At 42.4% G+C, this 22,655-nt stretch overlaps 1 protein-coding gene across 1 annotated transcript; it reads left to right on the top strand.

Moving 5' to 3' along the window:
* Window positions 1–501: 501 nt before the first annotated feature.
* On the top strand, window positions 502–13,918 carry LOC133970116 (A disintegrin and metalloproteinase with thrombospondin motifs 15-like). The gene is made up of 8 exons (XM_062406949.1): window positions 502–1,652; window positions 6,178–6,310; window positions 6,432–6,599; window positions 8,937–9,220; window positions 9,318–9,495; window positions 9,599–9,771; window positions 11,214–11,389; window positions 11,527–13,918. The coding sequence occupies exons 1-8, from the start codon at window positions 723–725 to the stop codon at window positions 12,317–12,319; spliced, it is 2,835 nt and encodes a 944-aa protein (XP_062262933.1). The 5' UTR covers window positions 502–722; the 3' UTR covers window positions 12,320–13,918.
* The last annotated feature ends 8,737 nt before the right edge of the window (window positions 13,919–22,655 follow it).

Raw genomic sequence — 22,655 nt, 5'->3', positions numbered from 1 at the left:
TATGTATTGATGGGTGGTTTAGACCATAACTTATTCGATTGTTTCAATCTTAATCTGCTTCGTAATTAGTAACTAGATGTCAGATATGAATGTGATGAACTGCATAGTCCTTCGCCTTTTCTGCAGGTCTATGATGTTTAACATGTGGAAGTTATTATAGCATCCTTGTTGGTTGTACATTACAATTGGGGACTAATTTCTGTTGCTGTTGCATTGACAGAAAAATAGACCTAATGATTGTTTGGACGGGTTTATGCAGATTACGTGGAGGCAGGCAGCCTGAAGTCTAGAGCTCTCTCTGGAAGTGTGAGATTAATTTAACCATCACAGTGCGTTAACTTGGGACATGGTGATAGTGGCCGCAGAAAAAGCCTGCATGCATCCAATGAACGAGTCCAAAGCCTGGCCCCCTTCCTCCCTCCAGAAAAAAAAAAGAGCTTGAGTTTCCATATTTTTACACATGACGAAAATGCATTAAGTCCTCAGAAGGCAGCGGTCGACTCAGCACTCACACACAGGTGGAGGATGGGATTGGGTCATGACCAGGAGGAGTTTGCTCTGAGTGGACTTGTACGACCTGCACTGCTGTAGAGTCCCTGCGCGCTGGATTATGCTCTGCATGCTCATCTGTCACCGCTTCCACTGAGTTCCGCAGCTTCACCATTACCTTTGTTTTCACCGCTCGTCATTCATTGCATTCTTCACTGAATGCAGGCATCGTCATGTTTATCAGAGCAACGTTTCTGCTCTTCTTCGTGGTCTCACTCCCAAAACTTGTGCGCTGCTTGGAAAGTGAACTCTGCTTCCCAGTTAGATTGGAAAACCATGACAGGAGGGATTTTGACAACGACGTGCAAGTGCCCAGTGGAAAATGTCTCCTAAAGATACGAGCTTTCCAGCAGGAGTTAGTGATCGATTTGCATCAGGACTCTGATTTCATTGCGCCTTCCATTTCTAACCAAGACGCAGTCTGGCTCTCCAGCTCCGATGTGACAACTGACCTGAGCCGGTGTTTCTACTCCGGGTATGTGAATGATGATCGGTACTCGTACGCTGCTCTGAGCCTCTGTCAGGGGTTACACGGTGCATTTGGCTTCCAGGGATGGGAATATTTCATCAGCCCGGTGCAAAACGAAAGCACGAGCATAGAAGGCGCTCACATCATCCGGCGAAGGGCCAGCAATAACCTGAAGCTCAATTCGAACTCGAGGTGCGCAGTGGATAGCGACATAAGTGTCCAGGATGCGCAATCGCTGGAGAAATACAAGCGACTGTCAGATCACAGCAATGTGACCGAAACGATGCTGAGGAGGATGGGGAGAGCCAAACGATTCGCTTCCGTCCCCCGATACGTGGAGACGCTCGTAGTGGCGGACGAGTCCATGGCGCAGTTCCACGGAGATGACCTCAAACACTACCTCCTGACACTGATGTCAGTGGCAGCGAGGCTCTACAAGCACCCAAGTATCCTCAACTCGATCAGCATCACAGTTGTGAAGATCGTGGTTATAACCGAGGAGGACAAAGGACCCAAGGTGTCCGGGAACGCAGCCATGACGCTGCGTAACTTTTGCACTTGGCAAAAAAAGCTTAACAAAAACGGCGACAAGCATCCAGACTACTGGGACACGGCAATACTATTCACCAGACAGGTAACAATGATTTATTTCAACTCAAATTGCAGCGCGTGACGTAACAACAGAGCAGCAAATTTGCAATTCTATCAAGTTCGATTACGCACAGAAATGCATCTCAAATTAAATAAACATGGGATTATGATGATGATCGAACATTCCTCGTGCATGTTTACATTTGATAACAGAGGGAACTGGTTAATGCTGAAGACTTGACTTGTCACCCTTCCCCTCCATCACTCCTGCTGGGTCAGTTAATTGGTTTGCTCTCAAAACATGTTCTGCACCACGGGGAGATCAGGGAGCAACCTCACAGTGAATAGCTGAGTCCTAGAGGAAGTTACTTGAGCTGAAAACAGCAACAATCTTGATTGCTCTTTGTGGACGCCATGCATGCAAAGAGAGAGATAGAGAGGGGGTGGGGTGGGGAGGGGGGTGTAGACTTGGAACCCTCCTTGGAGTGGAGAGTCTCCCTACACTCCCAAATATCTGGCAGAGGCCACAGGGTCAGAGATGAAGTAATTGCTCACATGCGTTGGTCAGTGTGTAACCCACGGAACTGTGATGAAACGTCTGCCTGATGGCCGTGGGCCAGTCTCATCTAACTGGGGTATTAAAGATTGGAATTTAGCGGACAGATCAACACGACAGATGCAGATTCAATCACTGAGAAACAGAATATTATGCTGAAGTTCACTCTGCAGCCAAAGGCTCAACTGATGATGCAATCCAAGCCCCTAGAATGAAAGGCGTTGAATGAGCTTTGGCTAGTGTCACTACCAAAATATGACACATAATCATATAAAACCTCAATTAGGCACTAGTTAGACCTGTAACTACCAAACATAATGTCTGTCAGTGTCCTCTGAGATCCACTAGTAGGAAGTGTCTTGTTTCTCTCAGTCTTCCTCCAGCTGTGGGTTTTCCAGTCCTTCCCACCACATTGCCTGCTCCTCATTAAACAGGCCCCTGAAGAGAGAGGGAGGGAGATGGAGGGAGAAGGGGGATTGGGGGGTTTCCTATGTTGATGTCAGCGATGTCACATCCCTCTGTGTTTAATGCCCCCACCTGCTCGCCCCACCTCTGAAACAAGCCGCTCCAGAGGGGCGGCTCTGCACAGCTGCAGTCAGCCTGCACAGATGCATCTTTTACAGCACATTTTTCATTCTGTCATGCACTTCCTCTCTCTCATTCATTTTTTCTGCTGCAAGTCTCCTTTTGCACATTCAGAAAGCAGACATATAGGGTGTTGCCAGGTTGTGGGATCATTCACTTCACTAGCAGAATTGAGGTTATGCCTATTTGACACCAACATAAGCACGTATACACAGGTTTTAAAACATGGCAAAAAAAACCGCAAAGCACTCCATTCTCATTGCCAGTCAGAGTTTTCCTTTGTGTTTTTTCCCTTGGTGACTCAGGCTTAACGTCACAAATGCACTGGAAACTGAGAATCTCTCCAACTTGCCGTCAGGGTTCCATCTTGCATGATATGGAGAAAAAAACAAAACCCTGTTGCTGATGCAACAAAACAATGACTACACAAACGTTCAGGGGTTTTTACACACAAAAGTTCATAGACTGCCAAAATAAAGAAGAAGAAATTGGCGAGAGGAGCTGGAGCCGATAACCTGAGAGTCATTTGACCTGGGAGTAAATGCTGATTGTATCTGTTCCCACTGCAGACAAAAGCCAGATGTTAGTGGGTGTCAGTGGGTTTTTTGACCAGTGTTGCTTCGGTCTGTAGTCAATTTAGGAGACCTTGCATTCACTGGGATTGGCCATAACCCTGTAGTGTAAAAAGACACATTTCTTCTGATGGACCTTCTTGCATTAATAGTGCAAGAAAAACAGAATAGCCATAGTTAGGTAAATATTGTGACTGTGTAGGTGCAAAGAGCAGCATTCAAGAATGTACAACTAACAGGAAACATAAATATTTACGTAGTGTTTTGTCATGCTTCAACATCTCCCTCATCGCCATCCAAAAAACCTAGTTGCTTTTAAGTTACAACTCAAGTAAACGTGTATATATATCATAGAAGTGACATTTCAATTTAACCTTACATAGAAGGTGCTTATAGGATATTCCTCTGCACACATGTCCATTGAAAGATTCAGCTGAGGTCAAAACAGTAAAATCTGTTGGTTCGTGACTTGATGACTTGGACTTTGGTCAGTTCAGTCCGTGGTATTGTTTTGGTTTACAATAGTTTTCAATAAGTATTTAAAGCACGTCCAGTATATGTTGTTTACTAGCCCAAAGTCTAATTTGTAGGGTTTTATGAAGACCCACTCAGAGTTGTCCAGAGGCAATTGCGGTTGTCTTTAAATTCTGCAGCTGGCGTGACTGTTGTGTTAAGAATGTTGCAAGTGAACTTGTTTCACAAAGTTCATTGTACGTACAAGAGCCATCCTCCAAAAGATTAAATCCAACTGTAAATCTGACTGATGTATTCCCTTGAGAGAAGGGGTGGTACCTCTTTAACTCATAGCATAGTTTGTTTTTGCTTTCATAATAGATGAGTTGAGAAAGAAAATATACACCCAAATAACATGTCTGCATGTCATAAACCCTGTCAGCGAAGCTGCTGAGTCAGACCTATTCTTCCACTCCTCATAGTCATTTAGTTTAGAAAGTGCCTGAAGAGGCTACGATACGTTTACACGATACACAAACTTTAACAGCCTGGAGAGTAGTTAAAAGCTTGTAAATGTGTACACAAAATAAAATGCACATATTTCTTTGCTGAGATAACGTACTGATTTTAAATTGCAGAAACACAAAGATTCATTACAGATGTGGGAAATAGGTCAAAACAAAGAACAACTCATTGACATAGCTATTTCTTCTCCCACATTTGTCCTGCAGGGTTGTTTTTTATAATTCTTTGCTCATAAATGGCCCAAACGTACAGATGAACCCTGCACACAAGCACATCTGGATTAGATTTGCATCGACCAACAATTGTGGTTTTGCGGTTTATTCTAGGAATGATTTGTCACAGCACTCAAGGTCGTCTCGTGGATCTTTGCGTGTCGTGTGTACGTTCAGTGCAGCAGAGCATTGTAACGACTGGGCGACACTACACCAGGGCTGTGCTTTATCTTTAATAGCTGACCACCGCTAGTTTTCCTGTGTTTTGGGGCATGGAGAGACAGTCCTGTTTACGGAGCAGGCAGATGGGCGGTTCTCTGTGGCGGTTAGTGCCAAAGTTGTCCTGTGATTAGGAGGTTCAGCTCCAAATGGATACTCACTAAGATTAGGTTTGAAAAAACTCTGTGGTGGGGAAGTAGGTCATGTGGAAACTCTGCTCCAACAAGGAAATGTTATTATTGGGGACAGCTACATTACCTCATGGGAGAAGGTGCACTCTAAACACTGTTGCCCACAAACAACATTTAAAGACTGGGTGGTAAGAAGCTTTGCTTAACACTATCAAATATTTTACCTTAGTCTCAAGAAAACAAATATTCAGGTCATGTCAACAGAAGAACTTAAAGGTCCCGAAAACCTATTTAATCAGTCAGCTCTTATGAAGGATGGGTTCCTGCAAGTTTGGTTTGTTGAAAGTGGCCTTGTCTTGTTTGGAAAAAAGGTAATGTCACATTAGTCTTTCTTTTAAAGATATCTTTTGAGCATTTTACCTAAAGTGATAGGACAGGTTATGTGTGAAATGGAAAGAGAGAGAGCCGGAACAAACCTGCGGCTGCTGCATTAGGACTGGAGCCTCCATATATGTCACTAGTCAGATAAGCACACATGAGATGCATTTGAAATATAATAAGAAGAGAGTTGTTGGGTTTTAAGCTAATGGTCAAACCACATCTTCACAGTTCTGATGCGGCAGGATATCATTAGTATAGTTTATTGCAACTTGGTTGTAATTTATTATTATTATTTTTAAATGTTTCCTCACCAAGTTAATTGCTGAGGTTAGGGGACAAAAACTAAAAATAAGTCACACAAGTTAAAGACTCTCACCATCAGACACCTTTCAAACTCCACTTTAACCAGATGTGTAAGGGAAGGAACACAAAGACCAAACCGTGAAATTTGTACCCAAACTGACCATTGTACCTGCTGTAGTTGTCTGCAGTTTGCTTGTGCAGCGAGGAAGTATTATGGACTTTTCTGGAGCTAAATTGAAGAGCTTTTTAAAACACCAAATACATTTGTTTAAATAATCCTGCTAACCTGTTGTCTGATCACCTGGAAGATCGAGTTACCTGCCCCACTGCACTTGGATTTATGTCACCATATTTCTAGATCAGAGAAGCCCATTCATCTAGTGGGATTGCCTGGGTGGGGGTGTTTGATGTTGAAAGATCCAAAACACCCATTGACCCCAGGTTATATCACTAATGATGTGTCCCAGATGTTTGTTACAAACCAGAGTACAGTGTTACCATAACAGATGGTGAAGGCCAAAGCTACAAAGCATGAGAGTAATATAGTAAAATTCTGGATTTTAAGAAAGTGTCATGTTCTGTTGCCCTGATCAGCTCAGATGAACTAATGCAAATTCTGTTTTTCCTCCAGGACCTGTGTGGAGCTTCCACCTGTGACACTCTTGGCATGGCGGATGTTGGCACCATGTGCGACCCCAAGAGGAGCTGCTCTGTGATCGAAGAGGACGGCCTGCCTTCTGCCTTCACCACTGCCCATGAGCTTGGTGAGCTCTGCTAACACAATTCATTCTTAAATACGCATCAGCACTGCAGCCTTTCCTATAATCTGAATGCACAACAGATAAAAGCATCGGTGTGTTCTGACATCTTGTTCCCCGTCTCCAGGACACGTTTTCAACATGCCACACGACAACGTGAAGGCCTGCGAGGACGTGTTTGGCAAACTGCAGGACAACCACATGATGTCGCCCACACTTATTCAAATCAACCGCACCAGCCCCTGGTCCCACTGCAGTGCTGCCATCATCACTGAATTTCTGGACAGTGGGCACGGTGAGTTTCCACCACCCGTGTGCGCTAACGGCCCCACAGTGGGTTTAAAGAGGCGGGAAGCCAAAACACTTAAAAACAGACATTTAGTAAAACATCTTCAGGCCTTCATGGTTAACAAACTTGCAGCTATGAGCACTGATCACATAGAAAGAAAATACATTGTGATTGTAAAATTATTACTATTACCTCCGCCAAGGAGCTTATGTTTTACCATTGGGTTAGGTTACCAAAAAACTTGGTGGAAGAATTTGGTATGGGTCAGGGAAGAATTTGGTGCTGATCTGGATCAGGAGGCAGCTCCAAAAAGTGTGTTTCACTTTTTCATGTTTTTACATTTTGCTGATTTCCAAGGAAATAATTCAATGATCTTGATGCAAGAAAAAATTACGTATTCAGGGAACTGATACTGACTTGTGACATTTGGTTGGGCTTTGGCGGAGGTTTGTGCTCTGCTAAGTGCTATGAATGGTTCTGTTTGTAACTGTAACAAGGTGCTTTTCATCTAGAATCTTCTCAGGTAAAAGTGAGAGGGTGATTGAGTTTCAGCATCCATCTGCGCTTCAAATGTGACATCTGCCTCACCCATAGTGCCATGCTGATAGGAATGACTCGCGGAAGCCAAAAAGAAATTCATTTGGATGCAGACTGTTTGCCAAGCGGGTCCAACCACAGGACTTGGCCTCGAAGCAATGCTAGAATTTTATTTTAAAAATGCTCCCACATCTGTCCCAAATTAGAGGGCTTGTTCTGGGGAGAGTCACCGCAGTGGTTTGGATAGTGAGGTATATGTGCCCAGTGTTTCCCATGCAGGTTTACTCCAAATAGACAAACTCCTCTGCTCCTCTCTGTGTCCATTTTAGAGATGGCCTGAGAACAAAAGAACGCTAACTAGTCCGGAGCAAGACGCAGAGGAACATTTTTCACTTGACAGGGAGTGATTTCTATCTGACGGTGTTGTTGATTGTTAGTCCTGGCCGTCTGTCATATATCTAGACTTCAAAAAGCTGCGGGGAGAGAAAAAAGCATGTTGCCACATGTTTGAGGCAGTTTTCATGCAGTGCTGTGCCCAGAATTATTCGGAACCTGTTTATTCATCCTCACACTAACACACAGATTACAAGCTATTGTTTACCATTATTGCTCTTTAGAGAGAGATATTATGAAGGAAGAGGACAGGTTCAGTTTATTCAGCGTGTGCTATCAGGTAATCAATGTGCTTTTTCTGCAAATTTTGTGATGCAATGCGGTAAAACTAATTTGCAACCACTTAGAGCTAATTCACCTCAACTTGACATGGCATTAAAACAGCTCAAAGAAAGTGGGCCCATGCTGCATCTCGAATCAGATACTTACTTAAATTAAACTTTCATGTAGTACATCATGTATACAGTTCACTGGTTAATTTCGGCAGTGTCAGTGCCAGTGTTGTCTCAAATCAAACATGGCTGTTGAGTAATTGATAATCTCAACATTAAGCCAGTCTTGTTGCCAAAGTATCTAGTGACTGCTTTGCTCAATTTATAAAAAAAACTTTAACCCCATTTGTGCCCCAAAAAAAATCAATCCTGCTTCCTCTGCCATAATTTTCAGAAATTGTGAAAATAAGTTGGTGGTCTTTCCCTTTCGTTACTTAGGTAGAAAGGTGAATGTTGAAGGAGAGAAGTTTGCAGCATTTCAAATGCAACTTTTGTCAATTTTGAGTGCACCATCTGGAGGTTTTTGGTACATTGTATGTTGTCACTCATGGCAAAGTGAATGCATATATGCACTTAAATAGTGTATGGAAGAGTATGTAAGGATGCAAATTGAAAGAAGGCAGCAGTTTTTCTTCAGTGAACATGACAAATGTGTTTCCACCTGCAATCTTGATCATCATAACTCAAACATAACTTTGTCCAAGTACAAGTCATGCAACAAGGGTGAGATGAAACATGAGAGCTGGAGCTTGGGGGGTTTTGGGCAGAGTTAAAGGATGTATGTGGGGAAAACTGTGCGCGTTCCGTGTGTATGTATCTGTGTGTGGTATGTGGCAATGACCGCATGCACAGCATCAAGCTGCACTTTCAGTTCAAAGAGCCCAGATCACAAAGGCAATAGCTGCTTACTGCCCCTAACCCACAATCCCACCCATACACATACGCATTTCATGAAAAGGATTAGGGAAAGACTGACGCATAATTATAGAATGCATTGTTTTTCATGATTTTGTGATCATGTTTTGGTAAAACATTGGAACTTAATACTTTAATAAAAGTGTTTGCAGCTGGTAAAGAGAAAACAGAGATGACAGCTGATATAGTTTCAGTGTGTTGCTTATTCTGAATCTGCCTCTTCTAGGGGAATGTTTGCTTGACCAGCCTCAGAAACCGCTGGCCCTCCCTGACTTGCTGCCTGGACTATCCTACGTCCTGGACCGTCAGTGTGAGCTTGCATTCGGAGAAGGCTCCAAGCCCTGTCCCTTCCTGCAACCGCCGTGCGGTCGTCTGTGGTGCACTGGAAAGTCTAATGGTCAATTGGTGTGCATGACTCGGCACTTCCCCTGGGCAGATGGCACCCAATGTGGGGATGGACTAGTGTGCGACCAAGGTGTCTGCTCTGACAAAAGGATCCAAACTGTGAAGGTAATACTCACACATGGACTCAGTTCTTGATAACATATACCTAGACTGGGTTTTGATAGGAAAGGTTTGATTATACCATGTATTTGTGTATTCCCAGGTGGATGGCCGCTGGGGTAAGTGGGGCACGTTTGGTTCCTGCTCGCGCACATGTGGAGGCGGCGTCCAACTGTCTAAAAGGGAGTGTAGCAACCCGGTTCCGTCAAATGGGGGTAAATACTGCCAAGGGGTTCGGGTCAAATACCGCTCCTGCAACCTGAACCACTGCCCTGACATAGGTACAAGTCTCTCAAAACAGACAAGTATGTCCTAAGACAAATTTTCCCCTGAGGCATTCCCACCTCTCACCTTCTGTACCTTCCCTTCCTCCCCTCTGTGCAGGTAAGACTTATCGTGAAGAGCAGTGTGAGAACAGTGGCCGGAATTTCAACAACAACCGTGTGGCTTCCTCTGTGGTGTGGGTACCAAAGTACTCAGGAGTAGCCACCGATGACCGGTGCAAACTCATCTGCAGGGCTAATGGCACCGGTTACTTCTACGTTCTGGCACCAAAGGTAATTTGATTGGTGGTTAGAATTTTTTGGGGACTAAAATAAGGTGAGATCTTGAGATATGTCCATGTTTGAGAATGCTAACGGGGGTAGGCCAGCTGCCTATGGTCTAAGAGCGAAGGAAGGAATGAGGGAGAGGTGGAGGACAGTTTATCTCTTTCAGATAGCAGGGTGTGGAGTGAGCTTTAGCAGCAGTGAGGCAGAGTTCACACTTCACTCCATCATAGCGGCCGAGGAGGAGTAGATTAGAGCACTCAGGGGACACGTAGCTCTGAATCACGGAGCAGCTGGATGTTTTAACTACATAGTCATTGCTTTAAAACAAAACTGAGTTTACAGTACTGTGAAGCTGCTCTGGTTGACAGCCTCATGTCACATATATACAGTATGGTATATCACATCATTCTGGTGTCTGTGTATTGACTCTTAATAGTCTATAGGGGATAATGTCAAAGTTTACTCAGTGTGCTTCCCTATTTCTTAAGAAAACAGGACGGTATACATCAGGATAAATATTACCAGCTGACTACATTGAAATAATGAAGGGTAAAAAACTGTTTGAGATGATTATACAATAAGAACAGCTATAGAATAAAAAACGATCTAGCACCTTCAATAACCTGGGACGAAGAAGTAGACCTAAGTGTATGTAGTTCACAAGGTCTGTGAGACAAGAGTTTTGTGTTTTTATGCCTCCGTGCAGGCGAGGGCCAATGGCTTGAGGCATTTTGTTTTCGGGTTGTCCTTCCATCCGTCCCATTCCCGTGCACACATTATCTCAAAAATGCCTTAAGGGAATCTATTCAACTTTAGTTAAAATACTTACTTGGACTCAAGGATGTACTGACAAGATTTTGGTGGTAAAAGGTTAAGGTCACTGTGACCTCCCAAATCCCAATTTGGCACAAATATTCACTTGTTCTCAAAGAATAAAACACGTTAGTAGTCAAATGTCTTCACTTGGACTCAAAGATGAACTGAATACATTTTGGTGCATGGAGTACAAAGGACAAGGTCATAGGGACCTCACGTCGCTGTGAATGTGAAGTATCAGGACTTACCAAAGGGAATTTCATTACAGCTGATACAATTCACTTGGACTCACTTACTAACTGATTCAATTTTTGTCCTCTTGAATTTGATATCTCAAGACTGCTTGAAGGAATATCTTCAACTTTTGATCAGTTGTCACTCAAACTCAAAGATAAAGTTATTCTGTTTAAGGGGTCAAAGGTCACAGTGACCTTATCTGAATCTGGAAAATAAAGTATATGTCTGAACATTTGCATGGAAACTGCACTGGTTGGCAAAGGCATACAACCTTAGTATGGTGATTCTAGTTTTATAAAAGAATGTGGAATATATTGTCTACCACCATCTATCGTGTTTCCTTTTTACTGTGTGTACTTTTAAGTGTATATGAAAAGTTAACCTTGTGTGTCCAGGTTGTTGATGGGACTCCATGCTCCCCAGACTCCACAGGGGTGTGTGTCCAAGGAAAGTGCATCAAGGCTGGCTGTGATGTGAAAATTGGCTCCAACAAGAAGTTTGATAAGTGTGGAATCTGTGGAGGTGATAACAAGGGATGCAAGAAGGTGTCTGGACTCTTCACAAAGCCTGCGTGAGTAAAACCCACAACGTCATGGGAGAGCCTTTAGAGAATACTGTTTATGTCATTCCTACATCAATATGATAGCATTATCAGCTTCAGCCTTCTATTATAAGCTCTGATTGACTTTAATGTGTTTTTGCATGCAGGCACGGTTACAACTTTGTCGTAATGTTGCCAGTGGGTGCGGCCAACATAGACATCCGTCAGCGAGGCTACAAGGGAATCATGAGTGATGACAACTACTTAGCATTGAAGAACAGCGAGGGCCATTACCTTCTTAATGGGAATTACGTTGTATCTGCCGGGGAGAGGGACATCATGGTCAGGAGCAGCCTGCTGCGCTACAGTGGAACAGCTGGCCTCTCCGAGACCCTGCAGGCTGTGAAGCCCTTGGGAGAAGCCCTGACTGTGGAGGTGCTGTGTGCAGGCCAGATGACGCCTCCTCGAATCCGTTACTCCTTCTACCTCGCACGTCAGACCAAGGAGGACAAGACTCAGAAGAAAGAGGGGCGTATTAACTCCCATAACAGTGTCCTGGCGGAGGATAGTGTCAATGAGAAGGGAGGAGACACTCTGAAGGAGGTTTACAGAAAGGAAGATCCTATTCTTGGGAAATGGATATCGACAGGCTGGGATGAGTGCTCAGTGACCTGCGGTAGTGGTATCCAGAGGAGGATGGTGCAGTGTCTGAAACCAGATGGGAAGCCGGGATGGGATTGTGATTCTTCACAAAGACCTGCAGCCACCAGGGTTTGTGGAGACCCGTGTCCTGAGTGGCATATTGGGCAGTGGGCACCTTGTTCAAGAACCTGTGGGAAGGGCTTCAAGAGACGACCATTGCAATGCAAAACTCAACCTGGGCATCTGCTCCCAAGGAACCACTGCTCTGGCTTACGCAAACCACAGGAGCTGGACTTCTGTAATCTAAGGCATTGCTAGTGACTTAAACCATTAAAAATAAAATGTATTAAAATGAATCCACATCCAAGTATTATACACACCATGGTCTTCAGGTTTTTTCCACCTGCATCATGGGACTGTTAAGGGATGATGGAAACTTGGAAGGAAAATGAGAATATTGGAAGGAGAGTGAAATTCGCAGGATGAATGCCGGAAGATATTTTTCTCTGTCATTGGTCTGACTTCAAAAACACATTATCCATGTCTAAATCTGATGGCAAAATAACATAATACAAGGTCAAATAATATTTAATTGAATCCCTTGTACAGTCTATGCAGAATGCCCATGTGCAAATAATCACTTTAGTTTGCCTAATGTGTCAGGACGAATTTTATATAATATTGTAACTGTGCAGGTTTCAAAAATTTTAGTTGGATCGTACAAATAGATCAGTGCGGCCGGCTGGTTGGCCAGAAACATTACTCTATTAATTTTTCAAAAAGAAAACAAATGTTTGACAAAGCTTCGTAACCAAGTACAGAATAAAATGTCATTTCTGTTCGCTGCAAAACACTTTTACAGAGAAGGACATTTTGTGCTTTACAGTTGATGCTAGTTACATGTGTTGCTGCATCATTTACACAGGGAAAAAATTATATATATTGTCCAGTAAAAACCATTGTGTGATTGTTACTCATGCTTTACTCAGTTTAAAGCAGTTTCACAGCAACAAATAGCTAACAATGGAGCCAGCATTATTATTATCATCATCACAAAAGCAGGAAGGAATCTCTAGCCTTGTAGACAGATTTTTCTGCAGACCTCATTTAGCACAGTCATGGAAACAGTTTTAACTAGAATTGGAGGTCACACTAGTGACTTTCATGACAGATAAAACTAAACAAGGCAGGCAACAATGACCGATGGTTTGCTCCCTGTCAGCTGGTGTGACTGCTAGCTCAGTGATTTCATCGGGCTACACCCAAACTTGCACAGCTCATTTCAGATATGGGCTTATCCTGATGTCTCACACGTCAACACACTCATGTGCATGCACATACCCACATGTATTGTGTTCAATTCCCGCCCTCTGTGTTCATAATGTTGATTGCTTCCTTCATCAAACCACAACAATTATCTCTTCAGTTCATAGTGTTCAGCCAGTTGTGAAGCCTAAGTTATGCCTGTCTGGCACAGTTACCACAGATAATTTATTATCAGTGAAACGATGAAGAGGGGAAAAAAACTGGCAAGCCCTCTGTGATACTGTGCAGAATGTGTTTCAGTGGATCTCCTTGTTCATGGCCCCACAGTCTGAGCCAAGATGTTCTCTCTGCACACTCGATGAAATCCTGTAACCTATTATATTCTTGTTTTGTTTCTGAAAGGGTCACATTGTCCACTCCAATGTCCAGCTGCAGGACAGATCCTGTGTTAGCTGGATTACTATTTTATTTTTTTTGTCTGCTTTTGCACTTTGTACAGCAAAAGAAACCAATGACCTATAGAGGCTGTACTGTATACTATGTATACATTTATTCAGCTCTGTGCAAAAAATAATGTAAATACTTTTTAAATCCTTTTTTACACAGGTATTTGTAATTGTCTTTGACTTCAGAATATTTATTCCAAAAATAAAGCCATTAATGAAAAGTTATAACTCATACTGTGTTTTTTCTGTTCTGTGATTTAAGGTCGGTTTCCGGGCCTGGCGCCTAAAGCCAAATTCAATTCATTCCAATGAAGTTGCTATGATCAGTACAAGGTCAAGGTAAAATCCTGGTCATTTTTTAACAATGCAATGCAGATTCAAGCAAGCAATTCTGACCATAGACGGGATATATATCTCCACAATGATCTTTATACAAAGACCGGACCTCTGAGGGAACAGAGACTCAGAGAGCCAAGAAGTGGAGAGGTCACTGTACGTAGCTTATAGCTGTGTTTGCACTGTTCACTTTTATTGAAACTCTTCCGCAGAATTCCATGTTACAACTAGAAGGGCACTCAGAGAGTACAAACCTCCGTCACTTGACCTGGATTATTTGGATCTGCACCAAAAACACGGTGTAAATGAGGCTGTTTCGAGTCGAATATGAATGCCGAGGGTTGCGGACACTTGACCCCACACAAGCAGTATGGAGGCAACAGCGTCCCAACATTTGTCTTTCTTGGTGTTGTCTTTATACACCATGTTCCGAGGATCATACAACTCACTGTACTTCTCCACTTCAATTATTATTATTCCACTTCAACATGGATGACGTTTTCAATGTCATCCATGTTGAAGAACTTCTCCGCTGTTTGCTCCGTTAAACGTCGGGTGTCGGGGTAAATTACGTATTCTCCACTCAAGCCTATGTGGAGAATACGTAGCCCCCTCTCTCTCTCTTTTTATCTGTATCACTGCTTGTGTGGCTGTAGTGGATGGGCAGTGGGGGACATTTAATAATGTCATTGGTCAAATTAAAACTCCAGGACAACAGAAGGGGACTTCAAAGTATGGGATGCATATTTGATAATTTATATCATATAAAATATGTCATCAATATAGTTTAATATCGTTTTTCAGTGTGTTTCCTGGTGCGATACACTCGAGTCAAGCGCAAAAAATAGACCAGACGCCGAAACGATCGCTGCACGGAGCGAGGCAGCCTTGGCCTAGCGCGGTGCTTCAGCCTCCGGTGTGACCCGCACAAAGTTTTAACATGGGAGTGGATGGGAGCCAGCTGTTATTTAAGGCTTGGCGCTGAGCTGAAGGGTCGCTTCGGCATCGCTTCAGCGTCCGGTGTGAACCCGGGGTTAGTAAATAACTCAAAATGCATTGCTTAACATACGTCACATACTACGTTGCTCTGATTGGTTGTAGGTCTATCAAATTGAGCGAAGAGGAATTTTATTTCCTGGTCAGTTGAAACACGCCCCCTAATCACAACCCAATGGAGCGGTCTCAGACTCACATTCTGACTAGAATTGTGAGTCTGACAACGTCAGGCTAGTCCTATGGACAACCACACTAAACTAATGAATTAACAAGCTTGCAAAATCTTGTAATCTGGGAAAACTTATTTTTTCGTCTTCAATAACTATATATTGGAATGGCTTAGGACAGTGTTTGTGTATTAGTGGTTAGCTATGCAGCTACAGCAGTTCACCAACAAGCCAAGACAGTGGTCACTTTACCTCACCATGCTTCCAGAGTCAAATCTTTCTCAAAGATGAAATTTGCGGTGACAGTTTTTAGCATGACCTACTCTTATAACTGTTTGACAGCTGCCACAGCCTAATGGACCAACAATTCAAGTCCTAACAAAATTATCCTGTGGAGGTCATGGCCTCTTGACCATTTAGAACTGAAGACGCATTCTGGTGAAAGGTGAAACGTCTTCAAGGAACTACAGTAAGTCACCTGGCATTGTCCCAGGTCCACCAGATATTATTAGTCTTCATCTGATGCTGACAAGAATTAAATATGTATAGTTCATAGTCCTGAAGAGGTTTAAAATTTTGCATTTAACAGCTTAAAAATCCAACTTCTCATTATAAGTAAGCCACTCGACCTTATAGTGCGGGTCGGCAAAAAATGTACCAGAAGAGAGAGAGGAAGCAGATGGAGGGTGGACTATAAAACATATGTGGGCATATGTGCATACTGTAGGAGAGATTGGTGGACAGCACGCCCTGTAGCATTTCACTGTAGCCTTGAAACCCTGCCGTGCAATTGTATCATGGTTAACATTTCAGACATGCAACTACAGATATTTTCCACTGGGTGATGTGCACTCTTTTTCCTTGTCTGGATCTGTGACCAGTCCAAGAATGCAGCTGTGTGTGAGAAGGTGGAAAATCTGAATTGTGTAACTTTGACATGATGACTTATGCATGTCTGAGGACTTTGAGAAAAGGGTCAGAGTCTAGCATGGGAGGTCTTGTCTCAGACATTTTATGTAAAATACGGCAGAATGGTCTGACCTACATTAGAGCAGATAGAGGAAAAGGTGGAGGTGAGCCAATGGAAATATTTATTTGTTCCCCTCGTTGCCTCTTGCTTGGGATTGCAGTCATATCTAGTTGCAGGTTACATGGTTTTAATTGGGCCAGACTCCTTATCTACAAGATTGTTTGGCGGTGGACCACTTGCAGAAACTTGGACTATGGGCAGAGAAGGTCTCTGGTTGGTCCCTGGTTCAAATCCACGGAGAAACAACAAAAAGACGAACCTGGATTGATCTGTCCAAAAATCCAAGAGGACAGTACAGAGACAGCCTTGGCAAAAGTCACTAATGACCTTTCAATAGCCTCAGATCAGGGACTTGTGTCTGTCCTCGTTCTGTTAGATCTCAGTGCAGCATTCGACACAATTGACCATCAAATTTTATTACAAAGACTAAAACAGTTAATTAACATTAATGGAACCGCCCTTAACTGGTTTAAATCGTATTTTTCTGATCACTCCCAATTTGTGCAAATTAATGATGAGTCATCTGTGCGCACCAAAGTTAATCATGGTGTTCCACAGGGCTCTGTGCTCGGCCCAATTTTATTCTCATTATATATGCTTCCACTAGGAAACATTATCAGGACACACTCGGTAAACTTCCACTGCTATGCGGATGACACCCAGTTATATTTGTCAATAAAACCTGAACAAAGTAATCAATTAACTAAACTTCGAACATGTCTGAAGGACATAAAAACCTGGATGACCCGCAATTTTCTCTTTTTAAACTCAGACAAAACAGGGGTTATAATACTTGGCCCCAAACACCTTAGAGATGCATTATCTAATGATATAGCTGCGCTAGACGACTTGCCCTTGCTTCCAATGAAACAGTCAGGAACTTGGGAGTGATCTTCGATCCTGATTTATCCTTTAATAGTCACTTAAAACAAATTTCTAGGACCGCTTTTTTCCACTTGCGTAATATTTCAAAAATTAGACATGTCCTTTCACAAAAAGATGCAGAAAAACTAGTCCACGCCTTTGTTACATCGAGACTGGACTATTGTAATTCATTATTATCAGGCTCCAGCAGGAAGTCGTTAAAGACTCTACAGCTTGTCCAAAATCCCGCAGCACGTGTCCTGACGAGAACAAAGAGAAGAGAGCACATTTCTCCAATATTAGCATAGCGCCTTTATACCTTAAAGAGCTGTTAATACCTTATAAACCCACTAGAGCACTCCGCTCCCAGAATTCAAGCCTACTTGTCGTCCCTAAATTCTCTAAAAGTAGAGTAGGAGCCACAGCTTTTAGCCATCAAGCCCCTCGGCTGTGGATTAATCTACCACTTTCAGTTCGGGAGGCAGTCATCATCTTTTCGTTTAAAGTAGGCTCAAAACCTTCCTTTTTGATAAAGCTTATAGTTAGAGCTAATTAGTGCGGCAGAACGTTACTTGTTCTATTTTGTGACACATGACACACGGAGCTTCTCTTTCCAGCTTCTCCTTCCTCTTCTCCATCCCTATCCCCCTTCCCCGGAATCCCTTTGCTTTATCACCCGCAGATCCAGGGCCTCTGTGGCCGCACCATGGATTACGGTTTGTGGATCGCGCACCGGGGGTCGCGGTGTTGGATCCAGTGTGGCGGATTCTGAGTCATGTGGGCTGATCGTGGTGCTGGTGGCGGACCCTGTGTCGCGTTGGCATTGGGCACGGGCGGTGGACCAGGACCGCAGTGGTGGCTTGTGATGGGTCCTCCTGGTGGGCGGCGGTGGACGGTGACTGAGGACTGGAGTGGCGTCTGGTCTGGATGGTGGATCGTGGTCTAGATGGTTGCTGAGCATGGACTGTGCTTGCAGCGGGACTGCTTGGCATGTCATGTTGGGGTTGTCCTTCGGGATGTCTACCCTCATCAATGCTGCTAGAGACTTTGATTATTGATGATGTTCTCCTGCACGTGGCATCTATTGCACTTCTGTCCGTCCTGGGAGAGGGATCCCTCACATGTGGCTCTCTCTGAGGTTTCTACATATTTTTACCCTGTTAAAAGGTTTTTTTGTAGTTTTTCCTTACTCTTGCTGAGGATTAAGGACAGAGGATGTCACACCCTGTTAAAGCCCTATGAGATGAATTGTAATTTGTGAATATGGGCTATACAAATAAAATTTGATTGATTGATTGATTGATTCTCCCTACCCTGTCTAGTGCCCCTGAGCAAGGCACCTTACTCCCCCAACATCTGCTCCCCGGGCGCAATACATGGTCGCTCACTGCTCTGTGTGTCCTTCACCAGATGGGTCAAAAGCAGACGTTACATTTCCCTACCTGCATGAGTGTGCATGTGCATGGCTCTGCATGTGTTTGGGACTAATAAATGCATCTTAATCTTAATCATCTTCTCTCAAGTGAATTTGGGAACTCGGAAAAAGGTGTCTAATTCAAAAGGAGGCCCATGTTCTATTTGAACTAATTACTGTTAGAGTTATTGACCTAAATAATTTGGTCTTTGAAGTAGTGCAGTTTATATAAACACTTTTCCATAAGAGTGATGCTAAGTGTTATATGTGTTGTTCTATAATTTTGCAGACTGTCCCATGACTGCAATTCCAAGGTTGGATGGTCACCACTGGTCCTTTGAAAGATAACTGTTAGCAATCACCATGATATATGTGTATATCAGAAACAATAGCACTGTACTATATTTAGAAATTTAGGAACAAGATCACATCACTAAATACATTTAAAAAAAGGGTTTCATAGAGAACTTTCTGACCAAACTGGCCTTTGTAAGAATCTATCTTCATCTACACATCAAATTCCTGGACAACATTTCCATACTTACTGTAATTATATGTGGACAATGGAGGATTTTTCCTTGAGTGTTGCCTCCAAAGTGGTTGAGATAATCTGTCTAAATTGGATGCTACTTTATAATCATACTGATTATTAATTTGTTTGGCCCAATCAAATTATATTGCAGATATGCAGCAGTTTTCCAAGATCATACTTGGGCGAGTACTTTATAACCAGAAAAATACTACTACAAATCAGAATGACCTTTTATCCTGGAGCAAAACACAAAACCACTTGATATTGAACAACAAGCTCCACCAGCTTCACTCAGCCACCAGTGCAACATGCAATTAAAAGAAATAACAGAAATTCCTTTGCTCCCGTAATATAGTTCCCCTACCAAGGAAAGCCTTCACCCTAATTAGTAAAGCCATTATGTGCCGGTTAAGAGTTTCTGGAGGTAATTAGAGTGATGAGCCTAAGAGACACATTTTCGATGTGGCGTCTTCTGTCTGATCAGCAGCAGATTGTTGATTTTGGAGCTTTTAGCTGAGTCAGAGGCACTGCACACCACAGAGCATTTTAAAGATATACCCTCTCAAAGACGTTCTTTGTGCAGAGTCAATGTAATTTTGAATGCACCCTCAATAATGCGCATCTGTGAGGAGGTCTGCTGACTGCAGCAGGAACTGGATCAGTCTGCAAACCATAGTGATGACAGATCCACAGCTGACCTTTGTTCATTCAAAACCATTCTAATGATTCAGCTTAATGTGGCTGAATTAAACCGCCTGCCTGTTTTGTGTTTTTGACTAATTCAGTTTCGTTGTGGGGTTGTAGCTTTGTAGCTTTTGTAATCACTATTAACATTATCAACAAGTCAAAAAAACAATTCTCAACACAACAGTATTTAACATTTCCATTGTTGAACAGTAAAGCTAAAAGGTACATCTTCCAAAAACAGCAACTTAAAAAGAAAGCTCAAGAATTTTTAGGAGATACTCTTATTTATTTAAAAGGAGAAGTTTGATCAATAACAACTATTGTATGGTTATATTGCTTCTGACAGCCAACTGAGCCAGCACAAACAGGAAGGTGTCCTATGGCTCTGTCCAAAAATGGCAAAACCCGTATGTGTGACTGGTTGCTGTTCGGGTTCTCTGCTGATCCCTTAGCAACTGGTCCCAACTATAGACTGACTGTGAATACAAATTGATGTAACGTCTCTGCATCTTACCGTTGCTCAAAAAATTGAAGCTAAAATACTAGGATTCAGGTGCCAGTATCCTGTGCTTTTGAAATTGTTTGGAGCCAGAGTAAGTGTATTAGTCATCGCCCATGTCAGATCTGCTATACTGTAGCAAGCCACAGAGGGGCAATCAACAGGATTTGGCGTCACTTTTGAGGAGCCATCATGTCGTTGATTCTTAATTCTATGCTCCCAACCAAGAAAAAGTCTTGTAGATGGTGTAAAATTGTAAAATTTAGAGGTGTTGCTTGACAGATTTAGTTGCTTGTGGACAGAGCTAAGCTTGTTTATAGTCTGCGATTAATTTAGCCCAAATGAACTTAACTCTTAAAACATTTCCTGAGGGTAAGATGAAAATGATTGTTGCTAATAGCTAACATTTTCATGAACACATTCTCACTTAGTTATTCGTATTTGTTCTTTTAGTTATTTTGAAACTACAGAAATATCTTGTTGATACAAAGGTTCAGCAAAAATTGAATCTTGTAGCGTAGTGTGATTGCAGCACTGGGGCTTAGCCTGACAAAGATTCTTACATTACTTATCAGTAACAGTCACCCTTGACCTTGCTAGAGGGGAAACATGATTGAGGATAAAAGGGAATTGTGGTGGAAATTGGTCAACAAATGAGGTTCTGAGACAAGTTGTCTTTGTAAATGTATTTGTAAAAAGCTTTCTTCAGAAAGGATCACACAGGCAAGGTGGAAGCTCAAGTTAAATTAAATGTGAAGTGTCTGTGCTCATATTTAAGTATCTCTGTCTGGACTACCTCCTGACCCCGAAACACGCAGAGGGGGGTATGTGAATGTATTGTTCTTTGTCTGGAACCTAACGTCTGTAAAGGTGTGAGTTATAGGCTGCATCCTAAATGTGTTTGAGAGGAAATGTGTATACTGAGGGTGCTGTGTCAGTCAGCTGAGCTCTTCAAACAAAGGACAAACAGTTAAACCAGAGTAGAGCAAACGGTCACTATAGAATTCAGGTGATCTCAGGATCAACTTCTGCAAGACATGAATAGACAATGGGATCACATGCTAGAAAGTGGGTGCCATAAAATTTATGTTGAGCTGTACCCTATATTGAAATGTCTGCTGTAAGCATAAACTAAGAAGTTATTAAGTACATTTCCATTACAGGAAACATAATCTGCTCCTCTTTTCTATGCTGTTTTCGTTGTTTATTTAAACAAAATTATGTTTAAAGGTGTTTTTATATGAACATATACAGTATATATATGATTTAGCTTTTTGATGGAAAACCCTCCAAGTGAAAAGTGATGAGGACAGAAAGCAGTCGAGTAGTTTGTAGATCTGAAGAGATAAACCCTTGACTTCAATATGAGTGTGCTTTTGTGGTATGTCTGTGTGCAACAGGGTCACTGAGGACATTCCTCTGGCCAGAGCTTATTATTTACTAAATCTCAGAGCATTTTAGAGGAGCAATGACCACTTTCTGAACCCCAGAATTTAGTGTCAGGACTCTGAATACAAAGCATTGATAGCAGGTTATACAATGCAGACATGTTAGACTTCATCCATGATGCTCATGAGATTAGGCCAAACTAAGTAGACACACCAGACACAGAACACAATCGCCTAAAACCTGTCTGCAATGGGATTGAAAGGACTTGTTCCCTTTCATGTTAAATCTGACATTTGTCAGACAAAGAAAGAGCTGTTAACTGGGATTTTACATAGTCTAGCAATATAAGTACAACAATGGCACAAAGCTCTAGTTTCACGTTGATGTGAAATAATGTTTATGATATCAGCTTTCAAAGTACATTCATAGAGCTAATTGGTTCGATATTGATCGAAGTCGAAAATACGTCTCAACCCAGACATTAGCTTGCAAGGTCTTCTCAGCATCAACCTGGATAATAATTATATTATTTATAATTATATCGCCAATGCATATGCCTATGCCATGCAAATATAAAAGCGGTACTCTATATCACTGTTTGAGTTTGATTGTAGAAATAATAGTGAGATGAAAATGTAGAGAGGGAGAGAGATCTCACATTTAATATGGTGGTGCTTAGTTGCCAATTGTGCAGGGACATTTTAATGAACTGTTTAGCTTTTAGCTTATAATGTTTCCCAAATGTAAATATTTAAAGAAATCGGACAGTGGTATAATATGTTTACTACTAAGTATCCTCATAATAAAGATCCATTATCCTACTAATGCTTTTGGTGACCATTGCTTAAATCCTAAGTAATTATTTCCAGGCTTGAGGTCTGTATTAACCCAAATGGGGGAAATCGGGATGAGAGGGAATTTTGCCTAAAGCATTCTGCGCCTCGTGCCATATCAACAGAGTATTTAGAATAGGCTGAGAGTCGTTTTTAAGTTCCTACACGGATCAGAAAACATCTTAACATTTAAAT

The sequence above is a fragment of the Platichthys flesus genome, chromosome 15, assembly GCF_949316205.1.
Source record: "Platichthys flesus chromosome 15, fPlaFle2.1, whole genome shotgun sequence".
In the NCBI taxonomy this organism is placed as follows: domain Eukaryota; kingdom Metazoa; phylum Chordata; class Actinopteri; order Pleuronectiformes; family Pleuronectidae; genus Platichthys; species Platichthys flesus.
The sequence above is the reverse complement of the archived record's forward strand: the minus strand, read 5'-3'. Positions and strand labels throughout refer to the sequence as shown.